Source organism: Mobula birostris, chromosome 5 (genome assembly GCF_030028105.1).
Source record: "Mobula birostris isolate sMobBir1 chromosome 5, sMobBir1.hap1, whole genome shotgun sequence".
Taxonomy (NCBI): Eukaryota; Metazoa; Chordata; class Chondrichthyes; order Myliobatiformes; family Myliobatidae; genus Mobula; species Mobula birostris.
This window is the reverse complement of record NC_092374.1, coordinates 96,275,799-96,299,268: the sequence shown is the minus strand read 5'-3', so window position 1 is coordinate 96,299,268 and position 23,470 is coordinate 96,275,799. Positions and strand designations below refer to the sequence as shown.

The following is a 23,470-nucleotide window of genomic DNA, read 5'->3' as shown; positions in this document are numbered from 1 at the left end:
GCATGGAGCTCTCAACCTCAGCAACGTGGATGTGGGAGCGGCTTGTGCACCCCCCACCCCACCCCGCTGAAATTCGTCACCAGATCTATCGTCTGACCGTGAGACTCAGATGGGACAGTGAAGTGCTCGAGTTGCAGACGTTTGTCGATCATTAGGCGGTGCGTTGAGGTAGAACGAGATAAAACATTATGAAAGGTGTACAAGCCCACAGGGACTGCAGCACGGGCAGTAAGACCTGAAGCAGATGATACTGGTAACAACGGGGTAGAAGCTGGCCTAGGGCCAGGCAGTGCGTGCTTTTCTTCTGGGGTGGGCAAGAAGAGGAAACATCCAGGCTGGGAGGGGTGGTCTTCAATTCTGTTTTGCTGAGGCTGTGGGAAGTGTAGACTGAGCCCATGGAGGGGAGGCTGGATTCCTGGGAATGGGAACCTCATGGAATGTGGGAAAAATCAGACTTTGAAAGATTTTTATGCGGCACTGGGTAGAGACCCGGGTTCAGCTCTAAACTCTGCCACGATGTGTATGTGGGATTTGCAATCTGCCCCGCTGTGAGGACACATGAACCCCCGAGAAGGCCGGTGTCGGGGCGGGAGGGGTAAATGACTCCTACTAAACTGCAATTAATTCCTTCCCTTGACCAGCAGGGAGGAGCTCAGGCTGGTCTCCCCCAACCCCAGGACTGTACCCGAGTCCGGGCTGCACAGATTCACCACCGTCTCCGGGGCCCCCTTGCAATAGGCCACCAGCCGCTGTTGGTCCAGGTCCTTGGCGATGACAGTCATCCGCTGCAGTGACGAGGAGAAGGGGAACTGCCGAAGAATGCCGATGCCTGAGCGCAAACGGCAGACCTGCAATGGGGGGGGGGGGGGAGGGGAGGGGAGGGGAGAAGGGGAGGAGGAGGGGAGAAGGGGAGGAGGAGGGGAGAAGGGGAGGGGGAACGGGAGGGGAGGGGAGAAGGGGAAAGAGAGGGGGAAGGGGAAGTGAAGGGGAGAAAGTTAGACAGGGAATCAGGGGAACAATGGGGAGGAGAGAAGGAAGTGAGAAGGAGGAGGTGAGGAAAGAACTCGGCCAAGGGGAAGGAAGTAGAGGGGAGAGGGGACAAAGGGTCCAGAGATGGGGAGTGGGGGCCTGGCTTGAGGGTCAGCCGTGGGGGAGAGGAGGAGGACAAGACCGAGACAGCACGGGGAGGATGAGACCGAGAAGGCGGGGGGGTGGTGGTGGTGGGGTTGATGATAGACGGGGGGGGGGGGCGGGGGAGGGCTGCTGGAACGAGACGGGTGCCATTCTGAACGGGTTGGGCCGGTCCAGTCATCGGCTGGGGTAGTGGACCCCCCCTCGACAACCCACACTCACCAGCCGAGTGGAGCTGCCCTGGGGCTGGGGGAGCCGGGTGGGCCTGACGACGAGCAGCGGCTGGGGTGGGTCCAGACATCCGGAGACTATCTCCTCCAGGATCTGCAGGCAGAGGGAATCCCCCAAGTGAGCCAATACAGTGAACAGGGGAAGGTCATTTTACCCAACCATGGGACCACAACCCCTTCCCTTTCCATCCCATCAGTAACCCCCCCACTGACATTCCTCACCCTCTTCCCCCTGGGACCCCACCTCATCACTCAGGATTCCTCCACCACTGTCCCCTCCACCCTCCAATTCTCCTCCCTCCCCTAGAACCCTTTCACCTTTCACCTCCCCCTCCACAGGATCCAGCCACCCCAGGACTCCGCACCGCCCCTTACAAGCTGGGGAGCTCCCTCCTCACTGTCCCTCCTGTGGTGGGGAGCTCCCTCCTCGCTGTCCCTCCTGACTCTCTCCTGAGGTGGGAAGCTCCCTCCTCACTGTGCCTCCTGCGGTGGGGAGCTCCCTCCTCACTGTCTCCTGCGGTGGGAAGTTCCCTCCTCACTGTCCCTCCTGCGGTGGGGAGCTCCCTCCTCACCACCTCTCCCACGCCCCTTCCAAGGTGGGGAGCTCCCTCCTCACTGTGCCTCCTGTGGTGGGGAGCTCCCTCCTCACTGTCCCTCCTGTGGTGGAGAGCTCCCTCCTCACTGTCCCTCCTGCGGTGGGGAGCTCCCTCCTCACTGTCCCTCCTGTGGTGGAGAGCTCCCTCCTCACTGTCTCTCCTGCGGTGGGAACTCCTCCTCACTGTCCCTCCTGCGGTGGGGAGCTCCCTCCTCACTGCCCCTCCTGCGGTGGGGAGCTCCCTCCTCATTCTCTCCTGCGGTGGGAAGTTCCCTCCTCACTGTCCCTCCTGCGGTGGGGAACTCCTCCTCACTGTCTCTCCTGCGGTGGGGAGCTCCCTCCTCACTGTCCCTCCTGCGGTGGGGAGCTCCCTCCTCACCACCTCTCCAGCGTGGGGAACTCCTCATCACTGCCCCGCCCATAGTGGGGAGCAACCTTGCTAGGCCAGAACTTTCTCAGGTTGGGGTGGGTTGGATGTTGTACTCACCCAGTTGGTGGCCCGGAAGAGGGCGAGATCGAGGGGCTCTCCCTGGAGGGAGGTGTGGGACGAAGTGAGGGTCAGCGAGTGACAGGTCGCCATGGCAGCCAACACCTCCTCTTCCTCCTTCAGTGCCTGTGCCATCAGCTCACTGTCGCTGTACAGGAAGCTGCCAATCACAGGGTGGGTTGTCAGGCAGACCGGTGACAGGGGTAGTTTGGGAAAAATCCATGGAGATGGGATTGTCTGGAATTGTAGGCTGGGGACGACTCCAAACAGGCTCTGTCCAAATTGTGTCTGTCAACTAGCAAAGCGGGGCTCGAGGGTGTTTACACATAGGGAGTGTGCTGGGGCTGTAGGGCTACTGGAATCCATTTGTGGCTAGTCTGGATGAGAAACTGGGGTATCTGCCTGTTGTGCGACGTGGGGACAGGGTGTGTCGACAGAGCGTGCAGCGCTGGGGAATAAGGGGTCCTTTTGTAAGGGGGGGGGGGTCGGACCGGCAGGGCATCTGCCTGTATGGGGAGGGTATCAAAAGAGGGGTTCCACCTGTCGAGAGCAGGTCAACTGGCAGCAGGGGAACAGTCTCCCAGGAACGGCATTTACCCATCCACTCACCTCTTATTTTTAGCTGGGACCACGGTGTACAGATCCATCCCACTCTCCGTCAGGGTTCCTGTCTGCAGTATGGAAAAAACAACGTTAAATTCCGATGCCTCACCCTAGAGGGACAGCTGAGGAAACACCAGAATGGGAGTGGTGGCACCGAGAAGGGGTCCCCTTGTGGGAGGGGCGGCACTGAGGGAGGAATCCCGCTGTAGGAGGGGCGGTGCTGAGGGTTGATCTGCCCCTGGAGGGGTGGCACTGAGGGGGGGTCTGACTGTGTGAAGGGCAGTCGCACGTGGGAGGGCAGTGCAGAGGGGAGGTTCTGATGTGGGTGGGGAGGCACAGTGGGAGGGGGAGGGTCCACCCTGGGAGGGGCAGTCCCACCACGGAAGGAGAGGTGCTGAGGAAGAGTCCCATCGTGGGGGCATAGTGAGGGGGGGGGGGGGTCCTGCCTTGGGATAGAGGCACTGAGGGAGGGGCAGTACTGAGGGAGGTGTTATGTTTTGCAACTTCAAAACATTAAACTAATTCCAAGAAAACACGGAAGTCCAAAAATACGAGTGTAACTTTATCTTTACTTTAAATGACTTTTTTATATTACATATATAAAAAATAAATAAGTATCTGTGTGTGTGTGTATGTGTATATGTGTGTGTTTGTGTGTGTGTATGTGTGTGTGTGTGTGTGTGTATGTGTGTGTGTGTGTGAGTATGTGTGTGTGTGTGTGTGTGTGTGTGTATCTGTGTGTGTGTGTGTATATATATATATAGTAGAGGCTCCAGGTCTCGCTGCCGTAAAGCAGTGTGCTGAGGACACAGGCCCTGTAGACTGCAACCTTGGTGTGTGTCGTCAGCTTTCTATTCTCCCAGACTCTCTTTGTCAGCCTGGCAAATGCTGAGGCTGCTCGTCCGATCCGTCTGTTGATCTCGGGCTCTAGGGAGAGACTGCCCGTGATGGTGGAGCCAAAGTACGTAAACTCGTGAACTACCTCCAGCTCGCAGTTGTTGATGGTAATGGCAGTGGGGTGCTTGAAGCACCTTCAATTACTCCAAAAGACTGAGGTTTGGTAAAATACTGAAAGGCTTTTATTTGCTGTACAATACGACCTCCACAGTGAGTGTCTGCCCCCGGACTGAGGGGGAGGGGCAAAGTGAACACCTTTATACAGGACTCTGTGGGAGGAGCCACAGGGGCAGTCAGCAGAGGGGCGTGTCCAGACAGGTAACCCAGTTACAACATATATACATGGTTTACCACATTCACCCCTCCTTTTTTTAAAAAGAGTCCCGCGGGGTGAAGTGACTGACAATATTTACAAGAAGTATATTTACAGGTTAAGTCTATCAGGTGGTCGAGTCCGTCGCTGTGATCTAAGTAGCACCGGCGATGGCGGTTGTGCTGGCTCCGGCCTGACTTCAGGTGCCAGCACGCTAGGCGTCGGTAATCCCTCGTGCGTGTGTGTCGCGCCCGGTATAGGAGTGTCGTGTGGTGTCTGTATAGGGTTTGGGGTGCACGGTGTCTCGTAGGTACATACATCGGTGGGTACGGGGTCAATAGTCACCATGGAGTGTTCAGGGTGGGGGCCCGGAGCTCCTGCGGGCGCCAGGTCGCGGATGGAGACCGTGTCCTCCCGCCCATCAGATAAAACCATATAGGCATAGTGGGGGTTCACATGAAGTAAGTGAACCCTCTCGACCATTGGGAAGTATTTATTGCTCCTCGCATGTTTCCGGAGCAGCACTGGCCCTGGGGACGTCAGCCAAGATGGTAGGGTGGTCCCAGTGGTCGATTTTCTGGGAAAAGAAAAGAGCCGCTCATGAGGGGTGGCGTTGGTGGCTGTGCATAACAGGAAGCGGATGGAGTGGAGTGCCTCGGGAAGGACCTCCTGCCAGCGGGAGACTGGCTGTCCCTTTGACCTGAGGGCTAAGAGTGTGGCTTTCCACACTGTGCCATTCTCCTTCTCCACCTGTCCATTCCCCCGGGGATTATAGCTCGTGGTCCTACTGGTTGCAATTCCCCTAGCCAGTAGATATTGGCGCAACTCGTCACTCATAAACGAGGACCCTCTGTCACTGTGGATATAACATGGGTATCCGAACAGAGTGAAGAGCTTGCGCAGGGCTTTTATAACTGACGTGGTAGTGGTGTCGGGGCAGGGGATGGCGAAGGGGAACCGCGAGTACTCGTCAATTACGTTAAGAAAGTACACATTGCGGTTGGTGGAGGGAAGGGGGCTCTTAAAGTCAACACTCAGTCGCTCAAAGGGGCGGGTGGCCTTGATGAGTGGTGCCTTTTCGGGTCAGTAGAAGTGCGGTTTGCACTCCGCGCAGACTTGGCAGTCCCTGGTCATCATCCTGATCTCCTCAAGGGAGTAAGGCAGGTTCCGGGCTTTCACGAAGTGGAAAAGCCGGGTGACTCCTGCGTGGCAAAGGTCTACATGTAGGGCGTATAGCTGGTCGATCTGCGCGCTGGCGCACGTTCCCCGGGATAGGGCATCGGAGGGCTCGCTGAGCTTCCCAGGCCTGTACATGATGTCATAGTTGTAGGTGGAGAGTTCGATTCTCCACCTCAGAATTTTATCATTTTTGATTTTGCTCAGCTGCTGATTATTAAACATGAATGCGACTGAGCGCTGGTCAGTTAGCAGGGTGAACCTTTTGCCGGCAAGATAGTGCCTCCAGTGCCTTATAGCTTCCACTATGGCCTGGGCCTCTTTCTCTACCGCAGAGTGCCGAATTTCAGGGCCTTGAAGGGTACGGGAGAAGAACGCCACTGGTCTTCCTGCCTGGTTGAGGGTAGCAGCCAGCGCAAAGTCAGAGGCGTCACTCTCTACTTGGAAGGGAATGGCCTCATCCACCGCATACATTGCTGCTTTGGCAATCTCCCCTTTTATGCGGTTGAAGGCCGCGCGGGCCTTGGCAGAGAGGGGGAATGTGGCGGACTTGACCAGGGGGTGGGCCTTGTCTGTGTAGTTAGAGACCCATTGGGCGTAATATGAAAAGAAGCCCAGGCACCTTTTGAGGGCTCTGAGGGTATTGGGAAGAGGGAGTTCCAACAAGGGGCGCATACCGTCGGGGTCAGGGCCAATGACTCCATTCTCCACGACACACCCAAGGATAGCAAGTTGGGTGGTCCCAAATACACACTTGTCCTTGTTATAGGTGAGGTTGAAAGATTTGGCCGCTTGGAGAAATTTTTGGAGGTTGTTGTCGTGATCCTGCTGGTCGTGACCGCAGATGGTGATGTTATCCAGATATGGGAACGTGGCCTTCAGTTGGCACTGGTCCACCATCCGGTCCATTGCCCTCTGGAAGACAGATACACCATTCGTGACACCGAAGGGGACGCGCAGGAATTGATAAAGCCTGCCATCTGCCTCGAAGGCGGGGTAAGGGCGGTCCTCCCGGCAGATGGGGAGCTGATGGTAAGCGGATTTTAGGTCTATGGTCGAGTACACCTTGTACTGTGCTATCTGATTGACCATATCCGCGATGCGGGGTAGAGGGTACGCGTCGAGCTGCGTGAATCTATTGATGGTCTGGCTATAGTCCATGACCATCCTATTCTTCTCCCTGTTCCGAACATCGACCACCTGCGCCCTCCAAGGACTTGTGCTTGCCTCAATGACCCCCTCCCTGAGCAGCCGCTGCACCTCCGACTTAATGAAGGCTCTGTCCCCCGCGCTGTACCTCCTGCTTTTAGTTGTCACAGGTTTACAGTCGGGGGTCAGGTTGGCGAACAGCGGTGGGAGCAGGATCCTGAGGGTGGAGAGGCTGCAAGTGGTGTCGGTAGTGTAGCAGTTGGCATGGTGTTGGGTGGGATGTTCGGGTTGGTGTCTGTGTGTGGTCAGTAGCAGGGTACGTGACATATCTCTACAAAACAGGGGATTTATGACAGTAATTGGCGGGAGGGGCCCATCATACTTCATTGTCACGCTTTTCAGGTGGCTCTGGAAGTCGAGCCCCGATAGCACAGGGGCACACAGTTGAGGCAAGACCAGTAACGTAAAGTCCCGATATTCTGTGCCCTGCACCACTAGTGTCGCTGTACAACCCCCCCGGATGTCTGTTGTATGCGACCCGGAGGCCATGGTGACCCTCCGACTTACCGGCCGTATCACGAGTCCGCAATGCTGCACCGTGGCCGGGTGGATAAAACTCTCCGTGCTGCCTGTGTCAGACAGGCAGCTTGTCCTGCGCCCCTCCTCCAGGATGTCCATCATTGACCTTGCGAGCTGGTGGGAAGCGCTTTGGTCGAGAGTCACGGAAGCCAGGGTGGGGTCGCTGTCTTGGTCCAGCACAGTGGGGTGCCCCGTGAGCACTCGTTGGTCGTAGGCGGTGGGAGGTGGCGCCGACCAAGATGGTCGCCCCCATATCTCGCACGTGGTGGTGGCGTGCAGGGAAGATGGCGGCAGGCAAGATGGCGACCCTCACGTCTCGCACGTGGTGGCAGTGTGCAGGGAAGATGGCGGCCCCCATGTCTCGCACGTGGTGGCAGTGTGCAGGGAAGATGGCGGCCCCCATGTCTCGCACGTGGTGGCAGTGTGCAGGGAAGATGGCGACCCTCACGTCTCGCATGCGGCGCTGCTCAATCCCGCTCGCGGTTTTGACTTACAGACCTTGGCGAAGTGGCCCTTCTTTCCGCAGCTGGAGCAGGTAGCTTGTCGGGCCAGGCAGCGTTTCCGGGGGTGCTTCTCCAGTCCGCAGAAGTAGCACTTCGCGGACTCACGACTGGCGGCAGCCGAGGTCGATTCGCCGGCGGGTTGCGGGGTCTGCGGCACCCACGAGGCCATCGGGGGATCGCGTGCCTGGAAAGCCTTGGAGTTATGCAGAGCGGCCTCCAACGTATCAGCCAGCTCGATGGCCGAACTTAGGGTAAGATCGGCTTTTTCCAGCAGCCGCTGGCGCACGTACACTGACCTGGTCCCCGTGACGAAGGCGTCTCTCACTAGGAGTTATGCATGCTGTGCCGCCATCAGCTCCTGGCAATTGCAGGCCCGCACGAGCGTCCGTAGGGCCTGGACAAACTCAGCACTCGATTCCCCGGGGCATTGTTGCCGTGTCGCTAAGCGATGCCGAGCATAGACGCTGTTTATCAGCCGCAGGTATTGTCTTTTGAGTGCGTTCATCGTGCCGTCATAGTTCGGCTGGTCTCTGATCAGCGAATAAACCCGTGGACTGACCCTGGAGAGTAGAACTCTACGCTTCACTACGGGGTCGGTCACTTTAATCTCCTCTAGATACACTTCAAAGCAGGCCAGCCAGAGTTTGAAAGCGTTTCCAGCTTTAAGTGTTTGCGGATTGAGGTCTAATTTTTCTGGTCTCAGGGCCTGTTCCATGTTTTAAAACATACAGCGAATAAAATTGAAGCACCTTCAATTACTCCAAAAGACTGAGGTTTGGTAAAATACTGAAAGGCTTTTATTTGCTGTACAGTACGACCTCCACAGTGAGTGTCTGCCCCCGACTGAGGGGGAGGGGCAAGGCGAACACCTTTATACAGGACACTGTGGGAGGAGCCACAGGGGCAGTCAGCAGAGGGGTGTGTCCAGACAGGTAACGCAGTTACAACATATATACATGGTTTACCACAGTGATCAACGCCTTGGCCCAACACGTTGGTTTTCTTCAGGCTGGTGGTCAAGCTGAAGCCCTGACAGGCTCTTGAGAAGCTGTCTGTGAGGCGTTGCAGTTGCTCTTCAGAGTGTGTTGCTAGTGCCGCGTCATCTGCAAACAACTATCCCTGATGAGTACTTCACGAACCTTGGTTTTCGCCCTCAGCCGGGACAGACTGAACAGCCTCCCATCCAATCTGGTGTGGAGGTAGATACCATCAGCTGATGTTCCAAAGGCGTGCTTCAGCATGACTGTGAAGAAGATGCCAAACAGGGTGGGAGCAAGCACACAGCCCTGCCTCACACTGCTGCGGATGTTGAAGGCCTCCGAAGAAGAGCCGTCGAACTGAACGCCTGTGTGGAATGACTGAACTATCCTGAGGAGCCTCGGGGGACAACCAATCCTGGTGAGGATTTTGAACAGGCCGTCTCTGCTCACAAGGTCGAATGTCTTCGTAGGGTCAATGAAAGCGACGTAGAGTGGTTGTCTTTGCTCTCTGCATTTCTCTTGTAGCTGTCAAAGGGAGAAGATCATGGCGATTGTGGAATGTTCTGACCTGAAACCGCACTGAGACTCGGGATATACCCTTTTCGATATTTTCTGCAGTCCGTTCAGGACCACGCGGGCGAAGACCTTCCCAACGGTGCTCAGCAAGGAGATTCCCCTGTAGCTGTTACAGTCGCTTCTGTCCCCTTTGTTCTTATATATGGTGACAATGTTGCAGTCCCTCATGTCTTGCGGCACTGCTCCCTCTGTCCAGCACTGGCACAGTAGTTCATGCAGGTGGTTTAGCAGGACGCCCTTTGCACATTTGATGGCCTCTGGTGAATGCCATCCAATCCTGGTGCCTTCCCAGTGGGCAGGCTGTCGATGGCTTTACTCATCTCTTCGGCAGTCAGCAATGCATCAAGTTCCTCCATGATAGGCAGGCATTCCATGGCATCTAGCACACTGTCCAAGATGCTGTTTTCTCTGGAGAAGAGTTCGGAGTAATGCTCCACCCATCTCTCCATCTGCTTGCCTTTGTCATTGATGGTCTCGTCTGTTATGGTTTTCAATGGTGCTGTCTTGCTCTGGGTTGGCCCGATGGCTTTCTTGATCCCCTCGTACACTCCACGGATGTTGTCTGTGTCAAGTGATGACTGAATGCTTTCAACGCCTCAACGCCTTCCACCTTCACAGCCTGAGACGCATCCTGGACATCACGTGGACTGACCGAGTCACCAACAATGAGGTCCTGGCCCACGCCCAGATACCCAGCCTCTTCACTCTGCTCCAACAATGCCGTCTCCGCTGACTGGGCCACGTACACCGCATGTCAGATGGGAGGATCCCGAAAGACCTGCTGTACGGGGAACTGGCCTCTGGCAAGAGAGCACAAGGGTGGCCCCATCTTCGTTTCAAAGCTGTCTGCAAGAGAGACATGAAGTCACTGAAAATAAACGTCGAGAGGTGGGAGGACATCGCAAGCGATTGCTCTCACTGGAGGCTGGAACTACGCAGAGGTGTAAAAAGATGAGAAGAGAAGCTGAGGCTTGCTGCTGAAGTAAAGTGCACTCATCGGAAAAAAGAGCACCAAGACAACACTGGAGGACAGTGCCTTCAAGTGCAGTCGCTGCAGCCGAGACTGTCACTCCCGTGATGGACTCTACAGCCACAACAGACGCTGCTCTAACACAGACTGAAGCAAGAGTTTCCAGGAGCAGATCCATGGTCTTGCGAGACTGACGGATGCCACCACCATACGTGTGTGTGTATATATATATACACACATATTTGGAGATTAAGCATTCTCACACATACAGACACAAGATTGCACAAATATTACTGATATATTAAATACACAACACCCTTCCCTGCTCAGCTATAAACTCCAACAATATAGAACGCATATCAAATTAGATAAATTATATGTCAATATATGTATACACTGTATACTGTATAATACAACTACTATACGGACATCCACAGCATAGTAAATTTTAAATTGTCCATTCGGGCTTAAGGATTTCATTGCTGTGGAGGATTTCTTACTCTTGTAGTATAACGTCTTTCCTGACAAGGGGGTGGGGGTCACTCTGCTTGACAAGTGAGAATTGTGGCTGTGAAACTATCTCAGGGTCTGAGGTGGCTGTAGCTGACTCTGAGGCTGCAGGAGGTGGTTCTGACATCTCTGGACATACTTCTTTTTTTCTTCTTCTAGTTTGTGCATCTTGGTGTTGGGAAGGTACATTTAGTGCACGAGTATTCTCTAATTACTCCCTCTGTTGTTGCTCTACGATCTGATCCCTCCTGGTGGTTTCCTCAGCCACAACATTATGTGATGAATCCTCTATTTCGTGTCTCCATTGACTCCTTTCTTTTGGACCTCCCATTCATCCAGCTGGGCTTTGTATCTACCCTTACAAGTAACTTTTTGAATTGACTTTATTTCTTACGTCCCTCACATACATGAGGAGTAAATATCTTTATGTTACATCTCAATAAAGATGCAATGTGCAATTCATAGTAATTTATACTAAATAGTAGGTACAACAGTCAATATAACACAGAAATACAGTTGTGTCAGCATGAATTAATCAGTCTGATGGCCTGGTGGAAGAAGCTGTCCTGGAGCCTGTTGGTCCTGGCTTTTATGCTGCAGTACCGTTTCCCAGATGGCAGCAGCTGAAACAGTTTGTGGCTGGGGTAACTCGGGTCTCCAATGATCTTTCAGGCCCTTGTTACACACCTGTCTCTGTAAATGTCCTGAATAGTGGGAAGTTCACATCTACAGATGCGCTGGGCTGTCCGCACCACTCTCTGCAGTTCCCATACCAGACAGTGATGCAGCCAGTCAGGATGCTCTCAATTGTGCCCCTGTAGAAAGTTCTTAGGATTTGGGGACCCATTCCAAACTTCCTCAACCATCTGAGGTGGAAGAGGTGCTGTTGTGCCTTTTTCACCACACAGCTGGTGTGTACAGACCACGCGAGGTCCTCGGTGATGCGGATGCCGAGGAATTTAAAGCTGTTTACCCTCTCAACCCCAGATCCATTGATGTCAACAGGGGTTAGACTGTCTCCATTCCTCCTGTAATCCACAACCAGAGGGAGAGGTTGTTTTCTTGACACCACTGTGTTAGGGTTGCTGTTGTTGTTGTTTGTCCTTCGTAGTCGAAGATGACCAGGGCTTCAAAGTCAAATGGGAGATTGGTGGCTGTGGGTCCGGAGGTGACTGATGAGGCCAATCCGGGCCCTGAAGTCTGGCCCACATGTGGGACACAAGTGGGTGGGTGCTGTCGTGGCAGTGGATGCTGCTCGGGCCTTGCGCACAGCACGCTTTCGTTGCGCCTCGATGATGCGCCTGACTTCAGCTGCACGGGCTCCTGTGGTGATCTCGCTGCGCCAAGCTGGACGGTCCAGGGCAAGCGTCTCCCACGTGTTGATGTCGACACCCAGGCCTTTGAGGGACGCTTTGAGGCAGTCTTTGTAACGTTTCTTCTGCCCCCCGACTGAGCGCTTGCCCTGACACCGTTCTCCGTACAGCAGCTGCTTAGGCAATCGGCTGTCTGGCATTCTGACCACATGTCCAGCCCACCAGGCTTGGGCTTTCAGCAGGAGGGTGTAGACGCTGCAGAGCCCAGCTCGTTCCAGGATTTCCGTGTCGGGGACTTTGTCCTGCCACCTGATGTGGAGGAGTCTGCGGAGACAGCTCGGGTGAAAGTGGTTGAGCTGTTTGGCGTGTCTGCTGTAGACAGTCCAGGTCTCGCTGGCGTAAAGGAGGGTGGTAAGGACCACTGCACAGTAGACCTTCAGCTTGGTGGTAAGGCTGAGTCCTCTCCGCTCCCAGACGTTCTCACGGAGTCTCCCAAAGTCGGCGCTGGCTTTGGCAATCCTGTTGTTGACTTCAGCGTCTATGTTCACTGCGCGAGAGAGTATGCTGCCCAGGTAGGTGAAGTTGTCGACTGCCTGGAGGTTCTGGCCCTTCACCGTGATGCGCGGCTCCTGGTATGGCTTTCCTGGGGCAGGCTGGTACATAACTTCGGTCTTTTTGGTGCTGGTAGTGAGACCGAAGTTGTCGCAGGCTTGTCAGAAGCAGTCCATTTCACGCTGCATCTCCTGCTCTGTGCTGGCGTTGAGTGTGCAGTCACCAGCAAACAACAAGTCTCTGATGACAGTCTCTCGCACCTTTGTAACTGCCTGCTGGCACCTAAGGTTGAACAACCTGCCGTCAGTCCTGTACCTGACGTGGATTCCTTCTTCGTAGTTACGGAAGGCATCTGTCAGCATGGCAGAGAATACCATACTGAACAGAGTCGGGGCAAGAACACAGTCTTGTTTGACGCCATTTGTCACTGGGAAGGCCTCCGACTCGTCGCCATCATCCAGAACTGAGTGAGGGCCATTTTGTTGAAGTGGAAGGATACATCAGCTCCCACTTTGTCACAATGGTTCTCTCAAGTGATGCTATGTCTTAGTTTAGAGAAAATTAAAAGACGAACCTTTGAACCTTTATTTGATTTTGAGAAAAGATGGGGCACACTTGCTCGTTTTTATCATTTGAGTTAATCGATATAATTTTTCCACGATCTAATTGTAAATTCTTTTAGTATATTTTCTTGCTGGTGGTTTGATGTTTATTTTTAGAAGCTTTTTGTATGACACATGGCTCCGGTGTTGTACACCTAATGGGTTCTTTTTTTTTCTCACTTTTCTGCTTAGTAGGTTTTTGTTATCACAAAATTTGTTTTTAATCTTTAAGATAATGGTTTTTTTTTGAGGCATTGTAAGTTTTGTTACTTCGATGTACTCATGTCATTTTTCCTGTATATACAATAAAAAGATTTGAAAAGAAAGACTTTGCGCAGATCATAGCTGCATTTCTCGAGTTGCTGCTGATTACCAGCAATATCAGTTCTGTGCCGAGTGGTAAGTGCTGTTCGCACGGAACTGTTGATCCAAGGTTTCTGATGCACTTCCGGATGAAACTTGATCTCATCCGTGAATTCAGAGACATCCTTATCATGGAGGACATCCCAGTCGATGTCATCAAAGCAGTCTAGCAGCATGGAGGACGATTAGTTGGACCAACAGTGAATGGTTTTAACAATGGCCTTTTTATCTCCCACTTGAAATTCATGCAATAACCCTAATGCATGCAGAGTAGATTCTGGTTTTTTAAGCTCACAAAAGCCGAATGCTTGCAACTTTCCTTAAGCTGCTTGAACTCTGTTCCAGCTTAAAACCAAGCCACATTTCACAAATAACTGCCTGATTAACACATCAGAAGTGTTCTCCGATAGGTTGCCGACAAAAGCTGCTGCAGTCAGACCACTGCTTTCATCACTTTCACAATTCCTCTGAGCAGCTTGGTCCTTCCTTGGTCCAATATGCTTTCCGACCAGAGGCACAGAGGATGACCCCAGCACATGTTTGTCCTCAGATGGCATAGGTTTGTGGTGCTCAGAGTGGAGACATTAGTAGCATCACCCAGTGCCTTTCTTAAATCACTTTCATTTGACTCTGTTGCAGGTGATGAGGCAGGAAAATGGCAGGTGGATCTCCAATCAATTTGTAGTTGTCTCAGCCAATCACAGCCCTACAATGCTGGTCCTCCTGCTTTTACCACATTCAACCCCAAAGTGGCTTGTTGGTTGTTGTATTTTGCTGTTACAATTGCCATTCCCACAGGAGTTGTCTTTTCTCCAGTATAATTTCTTAGTGGATATCTGCAGACTTCAGTTCAGTATATTTGAAATGCCATTCAAACTCATTTTGTGGAATGACTGAAACAGCTGAGCCAGTGTCCAATTCCATTTTAATTAATTTGCTGCTGACTTCTGGTATAAGCCGTATCACTTGTCTCCTGTTACGTTGTAAATCTCAAGGTGAGCCAGTCCTGTGTCACTCTCATAATTAGTAGGTTTTTCATCAACAGTGTCCAGATTAGTGCTTTTTTAAAACTGCAACTTAACTTTTTTTTATCTTTTTCTCTTCCCTGAGCAGTCCATTTATGTTTGCCCAGCATGCACTTTCGATATGTCCTTTTTTTTTGCCTTTTCTGCAAGTTTTGCCTTTAAACCTGCACTTGTTTGGTACCTGAGCCCCATCACGATGCTCAATCCGGCCAGGTTTTGTTTAGAAGTTGCAATTTTGTTCACGCTCACTTTCATTCCTGATTGCAACTCAATGGAGTCTCCGTCTGCTGTTTCCATTGATACAGCAATTTTAACTGCTCTTTTAACTGTAATTTGTGCTTCAGTTAGGAACTGTTTTTGAATGCTTTCTTGTAAGATTCTCTTAGTGTATCATTAAGACCATCAGCGAGATGACAAATCTTAGACTTTCTCTTCAGTTCAGCCACATACACTGAAATAGCCTCCCCTTCTACCCTCCACTTATGAAAGCTAAAGCATTCTGCAATCAACAATGCTTTCAGTTCAATGTGTTCCTGCATCACTATTACAACAGCAGCAAAGCTCATTTCTGATGGTTTGGCTGGAGCAATCAAACTTCAAAGCAAATTGTGTGACTTTAAACCTAATGCACTCAGCAAAATTGTCACTCGCCTCTCATTGGCTATTTCATTTACTTCAAATAGTTCAGTATTACCTGCTCTGTAATCAAATTCGTCCATCTTTCCGATGTAGCCCATCATTTCTACTCTTTTTAAATGATGATTATTCACCTCTTTATGAACCCTGAATTCTTCCATTTACGGCCTTATTTTTAAACTAATTCCCTTCCAAAGAACGCCCGCTACTCTGTTTCACCACTGCTCTCGAACGTCTCGCTGTGCTCTAACAGGTTGGTGGCCGGGTCGGGTTCAATTTAAAAATACCTCATCACCAATGTTATGTTTTGTAACTTCAAAATGTTAAACTAATTCAAAGAAAACACAGGAGTCCAAAAACTCCGACTTTACTCTCAGCAAGGCGTGCGAGGATCATGTGACTGCGCGATGACATATGTAATTAACTTTTTTTTGCACATAACCCATAATTATTTAAACAAGCAAGAATGCTTGTATATACAAAATTACTCAAACAGTAGTGAAATATTAAATATTAAAAAGGAGGGTCATCACTGTGGATGGGGAGCATGGAGGGGAGGGGAGCATGGTGGGAGGCTTCATAACATAGAAGTGCGATCAGTGAAGTCTTGCTGTGTGCTGAGGCCCCAGGGGGTGTGAAGTTAATCCCCACGTGCCACCAACAGGGATGTGGGGGAGTCCGATGTGGTGGTGTCAGGACTCAGACTCACCTTGTCGAAGCAGACGAGGTCAAGCTGACCACACAGGTTGATGCGATGGGGGCTGATGCAGTGGACTCCTCGTCTCCGAAGGCGTCGCTGGGCATAGACAACGCCCACCATCACCACGGCCGGCAGCGCTGGTGGGACCACAATGGTCACCACGTCCAGAGCCTTCAGCACGATCTCCACGATGGGCTCCTGGGGTTGGGGGCGGTAGAGCAGGAGCCATCAGCAGGCAGAACCAACTGTCTCCCTCTCTGACATAAACACTTACACGTTCTCACACACATGCACTTCCCTCTCTCAAACACCATGACTCTGTCTTGCTTTCAATCTCTCCTCACCCTCCCATCTATGTACCTCTCAAAACCCCTCTGACAGTTACAATCAAATTCACATCAACCATTTCTGCTGGCAGCTCTTTCCACACTTGACCCTCAATTCCCCTTAATCTTTGGCCCTAAACCTATGACCTCTAGTTCTCATCTCACTCAGTCTGGGGGAAAAGCCTGTTTGCATTTACCCTCATCATTTGTATCCCTCTGTCAAATCTCCTCTCAGTCTGCTACCCTCGGGAATCAGGTCCTATCCTATTCAACCTTTCTCTATAACTCTGGTCCTCGAGTCCCAACAACATCCTTGTAAATTTTCTCTGAACTCTTTCAACATTGCTGATATCTCTCCTGTAGGTAGCTGACCAGAACTGCACACAACACTCCAAATTCAGTCTAACATCATAACTCCTGGATCAATGCTCAACCTTATGAAGACCAATTTGCTAAGAGCTCTCTTTACGAACCTAACCACTTTCAAGGAATTATGAATCAGTATTCCCAGATCTTTCTATTTCACTGCACTTCGCACTCCTCATTTACTCCTCAGGGTAAGTCCTACCCTGGTTGGTCCTACCAAAGTACAGCTCCTCACACTGGTCTGCATTAAATTCCATCTGCCATTTTTTTCAGCCCCCTTTTCCAGCTGGTCCAGATCCCGTTACAAGCTCTGATGGTCTTCATTGCTGTCCACTACAGCCCTGATCTTGGGGTGATCCACAAATTTGCTGATCCAGTTAACCACATTATCATCCAGATCATTGATATAGATAATGAAGAACAAGAGACCCAGCACCAAACCCTGTGACACACCACTAGTCACAGACCTCTGGTCAGAGAGGCAACCCTCTACTACCACCCTCTGGGTTCTCATACAAAGCCAATGTCTGATCCAATTTACTACCTCATTCTGAATGCGGAGCAACTGAACCTTCTTGACCAGCCTTGTCAAAGGTCTTGCTAAAGTCCATGTAGACAATGTCCACTGCCTTTCATTCCTGGTAATCTCCTCAAAAACTCTCTAAGATTGATGAGACACGACCTACCACACAACAGAGCCATGCTGACAGTCCCTGATCAGTCCCTGTCTATCCAAATATTATGTATCCAGTCCTTTAGAATACCTTCCAATAATTTGAGTGAGTTCAGGCTCATTGGCCTCAAATTTCCCAGATTATTCTTAGAGCCGTTCTTAAACAACAGAACAACATTAGCTATCCTCCAGTCCTCCGGCACCCTACTCATGGCTAAGGATGTTTTAAATCTCTCCGCCAGGGCCCCTGAAATTTCTGCACCAGAGTCATAGAACCTACAGCACAGAAACAGGCCTTTTGGCCCACCTAGTCCATGCCGAGCTGTTGTTCTGGCTAGACCCATCAATCTGCACAGGACCATACCCACCAATCCGTCTGTTTACCCAATCTTCTGTCACAGCCGTATCCACTGCTTCTGCTGGCAGCTTGATCCACACTCTGAGCTCCCCTTGAACATTTCACCTTTCACCCTAAACCCATGATCTCAGGTTCTAGTCTCACCCAATCTCAGTGGAAAAATCCTGTTTGCATTTACCCTATCTATACTCCTCAAAATTTTGTCTACTAACCTCTGTCAAATCTCCCCTCATTCTCCTGTTCTCCAGGGAATAAAGTCTGAACCGATTCAACCTCTCCCCATGACTCTGGTCCTCAAAGCCTGGCAACATCCTTGTAAGTTTTCTCTGCACCTTATCGATCTTATTGATATCTTTGGTGAAGGGTCTCGGTCCAAAACATCTGCCGTTGATTCCTCTCCGAAGATGCTGCCTGACCTGCGATTTTCCTCTGCGATTTTGCATTGGGTGCTCAAGATGTTGTGTTATTGATGTTTTTCTTGTAGACTGTCGAGGGCTTGTTGGTAACCTGGGCTGATGTTGCCAGCTGAAGATCACTTCAGCCCAACATGCCTATGCTTACCAAGGTCTCCATCCAAGCCCGGAGAAAGAGACTGTACATTCATCCTAACTATGCCCTCTGTGATTCTATACACCTTTATAAGAGCACTCCTCAAAGTCTGCTACACGCCAAGGAATAAAGTCCCAACTGCTCTCCCTAACTCGGTGCCCAGAGTCCCACTGACATCCTCATAAATCTCCTCTGTGCTCTCTTCCCAGCTTGCTGGCATCTTTCCTCTAGCCAGCATGGTTAGCATGACTGTTGCCCAGGGGTCATGGCTCGCATGACTCTCCCAGGGGTCAGTTCCCACCGCTGTCTGTACATTCGCCTCATGACCGTGGGGCTTTCCTCTGGGTGCTCCCGTTTTCTCCCACGCCCCCAAAGGGTCGGAAACATGGTCACACTTGCGGGCAGCTCCCGGTACACCTTCAGGCAAAGGACACATTTCAGATTCAGAATCAGGTTTAATCTCACCGGCATATGTTGTGAAATTTGTGGTCTTTGTGGCAGCAGTACGATGCAATACATGATCATAGACTGAAATAGATAGATAGAGAGAGAGATATATAGATAGAGAGAATAAGTAGTGCAAATATGGAAATAAAAATAGTGAGGTAGTGTTCATGGGTTGAATATCCATTCAGAAATCAGATGGCAGAGGGGAAGAAGCTGTTCTTGAAGCACTGAGTGTGTGTCTTCAGGCTCCCTGATATTAGCAATGAGAAGAGGGCTTGTCCTGGGTGGTGGGGGTCCTTAACGATGGATGCTGCCTTTCTGAGGCACCGTTCTTTGAAGGTGTCCTGGATACAACAGAGTCTGGTGCCCATGATGGAGCTGAGTTCACAACTCTGCAGCTTATTTCGATCCTGTGCAGTGTCGGGGATGGGGAGGTGGGGGAGGTGTGGTGAGGATCCGTAACAGACAGCGATGGAGCCAGTTAGAATGCTCTCCGTGGGGGTACATCTGTAGAAATGGGTGACAAACCAAATCTCCTCAAACTCCTATTGAAATATAGCCACTTTGTAGCTGTGTTGATAGGTTGGGTCCAGGTATTGACATCCAGGATGCTGCAGTTGCTGACTTGATATGTTGTAACTGATCACCATCATCATCAGGTGTCGTGCCCAGTCTGAGCTTTGACTGCCATGGCCCACACACTCCTGTTTCGGGTCAAGTGGATCAACTCACTGGTATTCATTCCCAGTTCTCTGGCTGCTGTCTCCATCATCACTAGTCTTTGCCTTCCTCTTGCCTTCTTCCCTTCAATCTTTCCCATAATTACCGTGCCTTCTAACTCCTCTTTCCTGATCACATGTCCAATGAAGTCACGTTGCCTTTTCATGATCTCATACATTATTTCTCTATTTTTGCTTGGTCTGTTCATGACATCTTCATTAGATATTCATTGCATCCATGATATTCTTTGCATCCTCCTCAAAAACCACATCTTTGCTGCTACAATTTGTTTCCTCATGTTACGAGATATTGTCCAGCATTCTGAGCCATATAACATAACTGGATAAATGTAACATTTCAGTGCTCTGAGGTGGGTTGTCATGCCTAGTTTAGTATTGGTCAGTATACTCTTCATTCTCGTAAAGGTGTCTTTTGCCATCCCTATTCTTCTTTTGATGTCCATGTCGCACCTGCCATCTGATGTCACCCAGCTTCCTAAGTAGCAAAAGTTCTTTACTTGTTTTATGTCTTTCCCATTTATTCTCAGCCTGCAGATAGGATTCTCCTTCTTTTTGGATATCACCATACATTCTGTCTTTTTGCAATTGATAGATAGACCCATTTTTGCACTTTCTTCAACAATTATATCAATTAAGTTTTGTAGTTCTTCCTCCGTACTTGCAATTAACACAGTGTCATCTGCATATGATGCAGTTACAATATTTTGTAACTTTTCACTGTGTATTGAGGTACATGTGACAAAAAATAATAGTCTTTGCCTTTAATAGCAGGGTTTCCAAAACTGAACGCAGTACTCCAAATGCGACCTCAACAAGCCTTGTACAACGGCAGTGTGATGTCCCAGCTCCTGCGTACAACGTCCTGACCGATGAGGGCCATTGTCCCAAACGCCTCCTTCACCGGCCTGTCTACCTGTGATGTCGTTCACGGTCACCCAGGGAAGGGTTTCTCTGTCAGACCGCACCTCATCATTATCATCTTGTGCTGTGTCGTGTGACGTGGGTGATTATGGTGGTTTTCCATTGTTTTCCTCTGGGCAGTGTCTTTATAAGATGGGTGATCCCAGCCATTATCAATACTCTTCAGAGATTGTCTGCCTGGTGTCAGTGGTCACATAAGCAGGACGTGTGATGTACACCGGCTGCTCGTACGACCATCCACCACCTGCTCCCACGGTTTCACCTGACCCTGATCGGGGTGTTGGGGGGGGGGTGTAGATAAGCAGGTGCTACACCTCGCCCAAGGGTGACTACAGGCTTGCGGAGGGAAGGAGCACCTTACACCTCCTTTGGTAGAGACATACAGTATCTCTACCCCACCACCTCATGATCTTATAGAGGTGTATAAAATCACAGGGGGCGTTCAGACATAGAGTGAAATGTGGTGTTCACTTCGTTGGTTTTTCTGCAGTGTGCTGGGGCATCCCACAAGCGCGGCATGCTTCAGACACCAGCGTAGTACACTCACACCTTCCTAACCCTGACCCGTACGTCTTTGGGCTGTGGAAGGGAACCGGGGCACCCAGAGAAAATCCACCCACTCACCGGTGAGGAAACCCACGCGCTCACCGGGGAATGTTACAGACAGCAGCGGGAACTGAGCTGAACCTTCTGAGTGCTTGCACTATGTAATGGTAAGCTAACTGCTTCGCGAACGTGCCACCCTGCGGGTGAATGCCCACAAGGGCATCGAGCGGTGCTTGAGCTGGAAAGGTTGACTGGGACCCACCTCACACAGCCGTCTCCAGAGAGGCCAGGGCCCACAGGCGCAGGGAGGAGGGGGTCTGCACTCACCCTGCGGATGGAGCTGATGACTACGGTGTAGATGGAGCCCAACACAGCAGCAAGCACCAGGCAGGCTACAAAACGCCTGGCGTCCCGGAACAGCTTGAAGTCAACAGGTTTGGGGTACAGGATAGACCTGACCAGCTGCCCCTTGGTGGTGAGGAAGCCTGGCAGGGGAAGAGATAGAGAAGAATGTGAGAACCCAGGGCAAGGGGGGGATCGGAGGGGAGTCCCGGGGCAAGGGGAGATCAGAGGAGAAACTGTGGGTCGAGAGAGGGGATCAGAGGGGAGACCCTTGGGTGAGGGGGGGGATCACAGGGGAGACCCTGGAGTGAGGGGGGATCGGAAGGGAGACCCGGGGTGAGGGGGGGGATCGGAGGGGAGTCCCGGGGTGAGGGGGGGGTCATAGAGGGGTCCCGGGGTGAAGGGGGGGTCATAGGGGAGTCCCGGGGTGAGGGGGGGTCAGAGGGGAGACCCTGGGGTGAGGGGGGATCAGAAGGGACTACTGCAGTAAGAGGGGGAGGAAGCAGAGGAGAAACCCCAAGGTGAGGGGGTGGGGGGGATCGGAGGGGAGTCCCGGGGCGAGGGGGACGTCAGAGGGGAGTCCCAGAGCAAGGGGGGGATTGCAGGGGAGTCCCGGGGCAGGGGGTATCGGAGGGGAGTCCTGGGGCGAGGGGGGGTCAGAGGGGAGTCTCGGGGTGAGGGGGGGTCAGAGGGGAGACCCTGGGGTGAGGGGGGATCAGAAGGGACTACTGCAGTAAGAGGGGGAGGAAGCAGAGGAGAAACCCCAAGGTGAGGGGGTGGGGGGGATCGGAGGGGAGTCCCGGGGCGAGGGGGACGTCAGAGGGGAGTCCCAGAGCAAGGGGGGGATTGCAGGGGAGTCCCGGGGCAGGGGGTATCGGAGGGGAGTCCTGGGGCGAGGGGGGGTCAGAGGGGAGTCTCGGGGTGAGGGGGGGTCAGAGGGGAGACCCTGGGGTGAGGGGGGATCAGAAGGGACTACTGCAGTAAGAGGGGGAGAAATCAGAGGAGAAATCCCAGGGTGAGGGGGTGGGGATTGAAGGGGAGTCCCAGGGCGAGGGGGAATCAGAAGGGAGTCCTGGGGCGAGGGGGAATCAAAAGGGAGTCCTGGGGCGAGGGGGAATCGGAGGGGAGACCCGGGGCGAGGGGGGATCGGAGGGGAGACCCAGGGCGAGGGGGGAGATCCTGGGTTGAGGGGGGATTGGAGGGGAGCTCAGGATTGTGGGGCAGGGGGAGATTGGAGGGTTGTTCTGGGGCGTGGTGGAGAACGGTGCTACTCCCCTTACCGCAGCCGGGCCTCACCAGTGCGGATGATGACTGCGCGGACCTGCCCCTGGTCAGGCCGGACTCGGAGGGTGCGGGTCCCGCAGAACAGGACGTGGCGCCGATAATCCTGCAGGCGGAAGATGGGGGTGCGAAGAGTGTCTTCATCGCAGAGCTCAGGGAGGGGGGCTTTAGTCACTGGGACGCTCTCCCCTGGGGACACAGAAACACAGTCGGGGCTCCTGAATGTGGCCCCCCTATTGAGATATCCCTAAACCCCTCCCACCCGTCCCCTCTTCATACCCACGTCACCAGCTCCGTCCCACTGCATCCGCCATCGGCTCACAGACTCACCCCCATCCGGGGGGGTGACCACTGATACCATATCTGCCCGCCTCCTACCCCCACCTTCCTTCCATTCCCCCCACTCCCTCACACCCTTCCACAGACCCTCCCTCCCTCCCTTCCCACAACCTCCTCCAGTGTGACACACTTCGCCCCCACCACAGCCCCAGGACAGGGCCCCCACCCACCTGTCAGCATGCTCTCGTTGACCACCACATTGCCAGTGAGAAGCACGGCATCACAGGGCAGGACCACCTCCTGCTCGGGGAGAAGGATCACGTCACCAGGTACCAACTCGGCCGAGCTCACCATCTGTGCAGCTGAGGGTGGGACGGGAGACAGGCCCAGTTAGCCAAACTGAGTTTAACTGGAGTAAGGGGAAATATGAGGCTATCAGGCAGGGACTAGGAAACATAAATTGGGAACAGATGTTCTCAGGGAAATGTACAGCAGAAATGTGGCAAAAGTTCAGGGGATATTTGTGTGGAGTTCTGCATAGGTACTTTCCAATGAGACAGGGAAGTTATGGTAGGGTACAGGAACTGTGGTGTACAAAGGCTGTTGGAAAATCTAGTCAAGAAGAAAAGAAAGGCTTATGAAAGGTTCAAAAAACTAGGTAATGATAGAGATCTAGAAGACTACAAGCCTAGCAGGAAAAAGCTTAAGAAAGAAATTAGGAGAGACAGAAGGGGCCATGAGAAGGCCTTGGT

At 52.3% G+C, this 23,470-nt stretch overlaps 1 protein-coding gene across 2 annotated transcripts in view; it reads right to left on the bottom strand.

Annotated features, from left to right (window-relative positions):
- LOC140197901 (polyamine-transporting ATPase 13A3-like) overlaps positions 1 to 23,076 on the bottom strand; it is a 67,377-nt gene extending 44,301 nt beyond the window's left edge. Inside the window, exons 1-8 of one of the 2 annotated variants that reach the window (XM_072258487.1) lie at positions 22,949 to 23,076; positions 22,455 to 22,628; positions 21,144 to 21,301; positions 15,900 to 16,088; positions 3,053 to 3,114; positions 2,444 to 2,603; positions 1,354 to 1,455; positions 686 to 848 (exon numbers count right to left, since the gene is read on the bottom strand). In XM_072258487.1, the coding sequence (XP_072114588.1) occupies positions 686 to 848; positions 1,354 to 1,455; positions 2,444 to 2,603; positions 3,053 to 3,114; positions 15,900 to 16,088; positions 21,144 to 21,301; positions 22,455 to 22,628; positions 22,949 to 23,072 (1,132 nt within the window). In that variant the 5' untranslated portion in view covers positions 23,073 to 23,076. The remainder of the gene's footprint in view (positions 1 to 685; positions 849 to 1,353; positions 1,456 to 2,443; positions 2,604 to 3,052; positions 3,115 to 15,899; positions 16,089 to 21,143; positions 21,302 to 22,454; positions 22,629 to 22,948) is intronic. The other variant, XM_072258488.1, reaches the window with a different exon arrangement.
- Between the last annotated feature and the right edge of the window lie 394 nt (positions 23,077 to 23,470).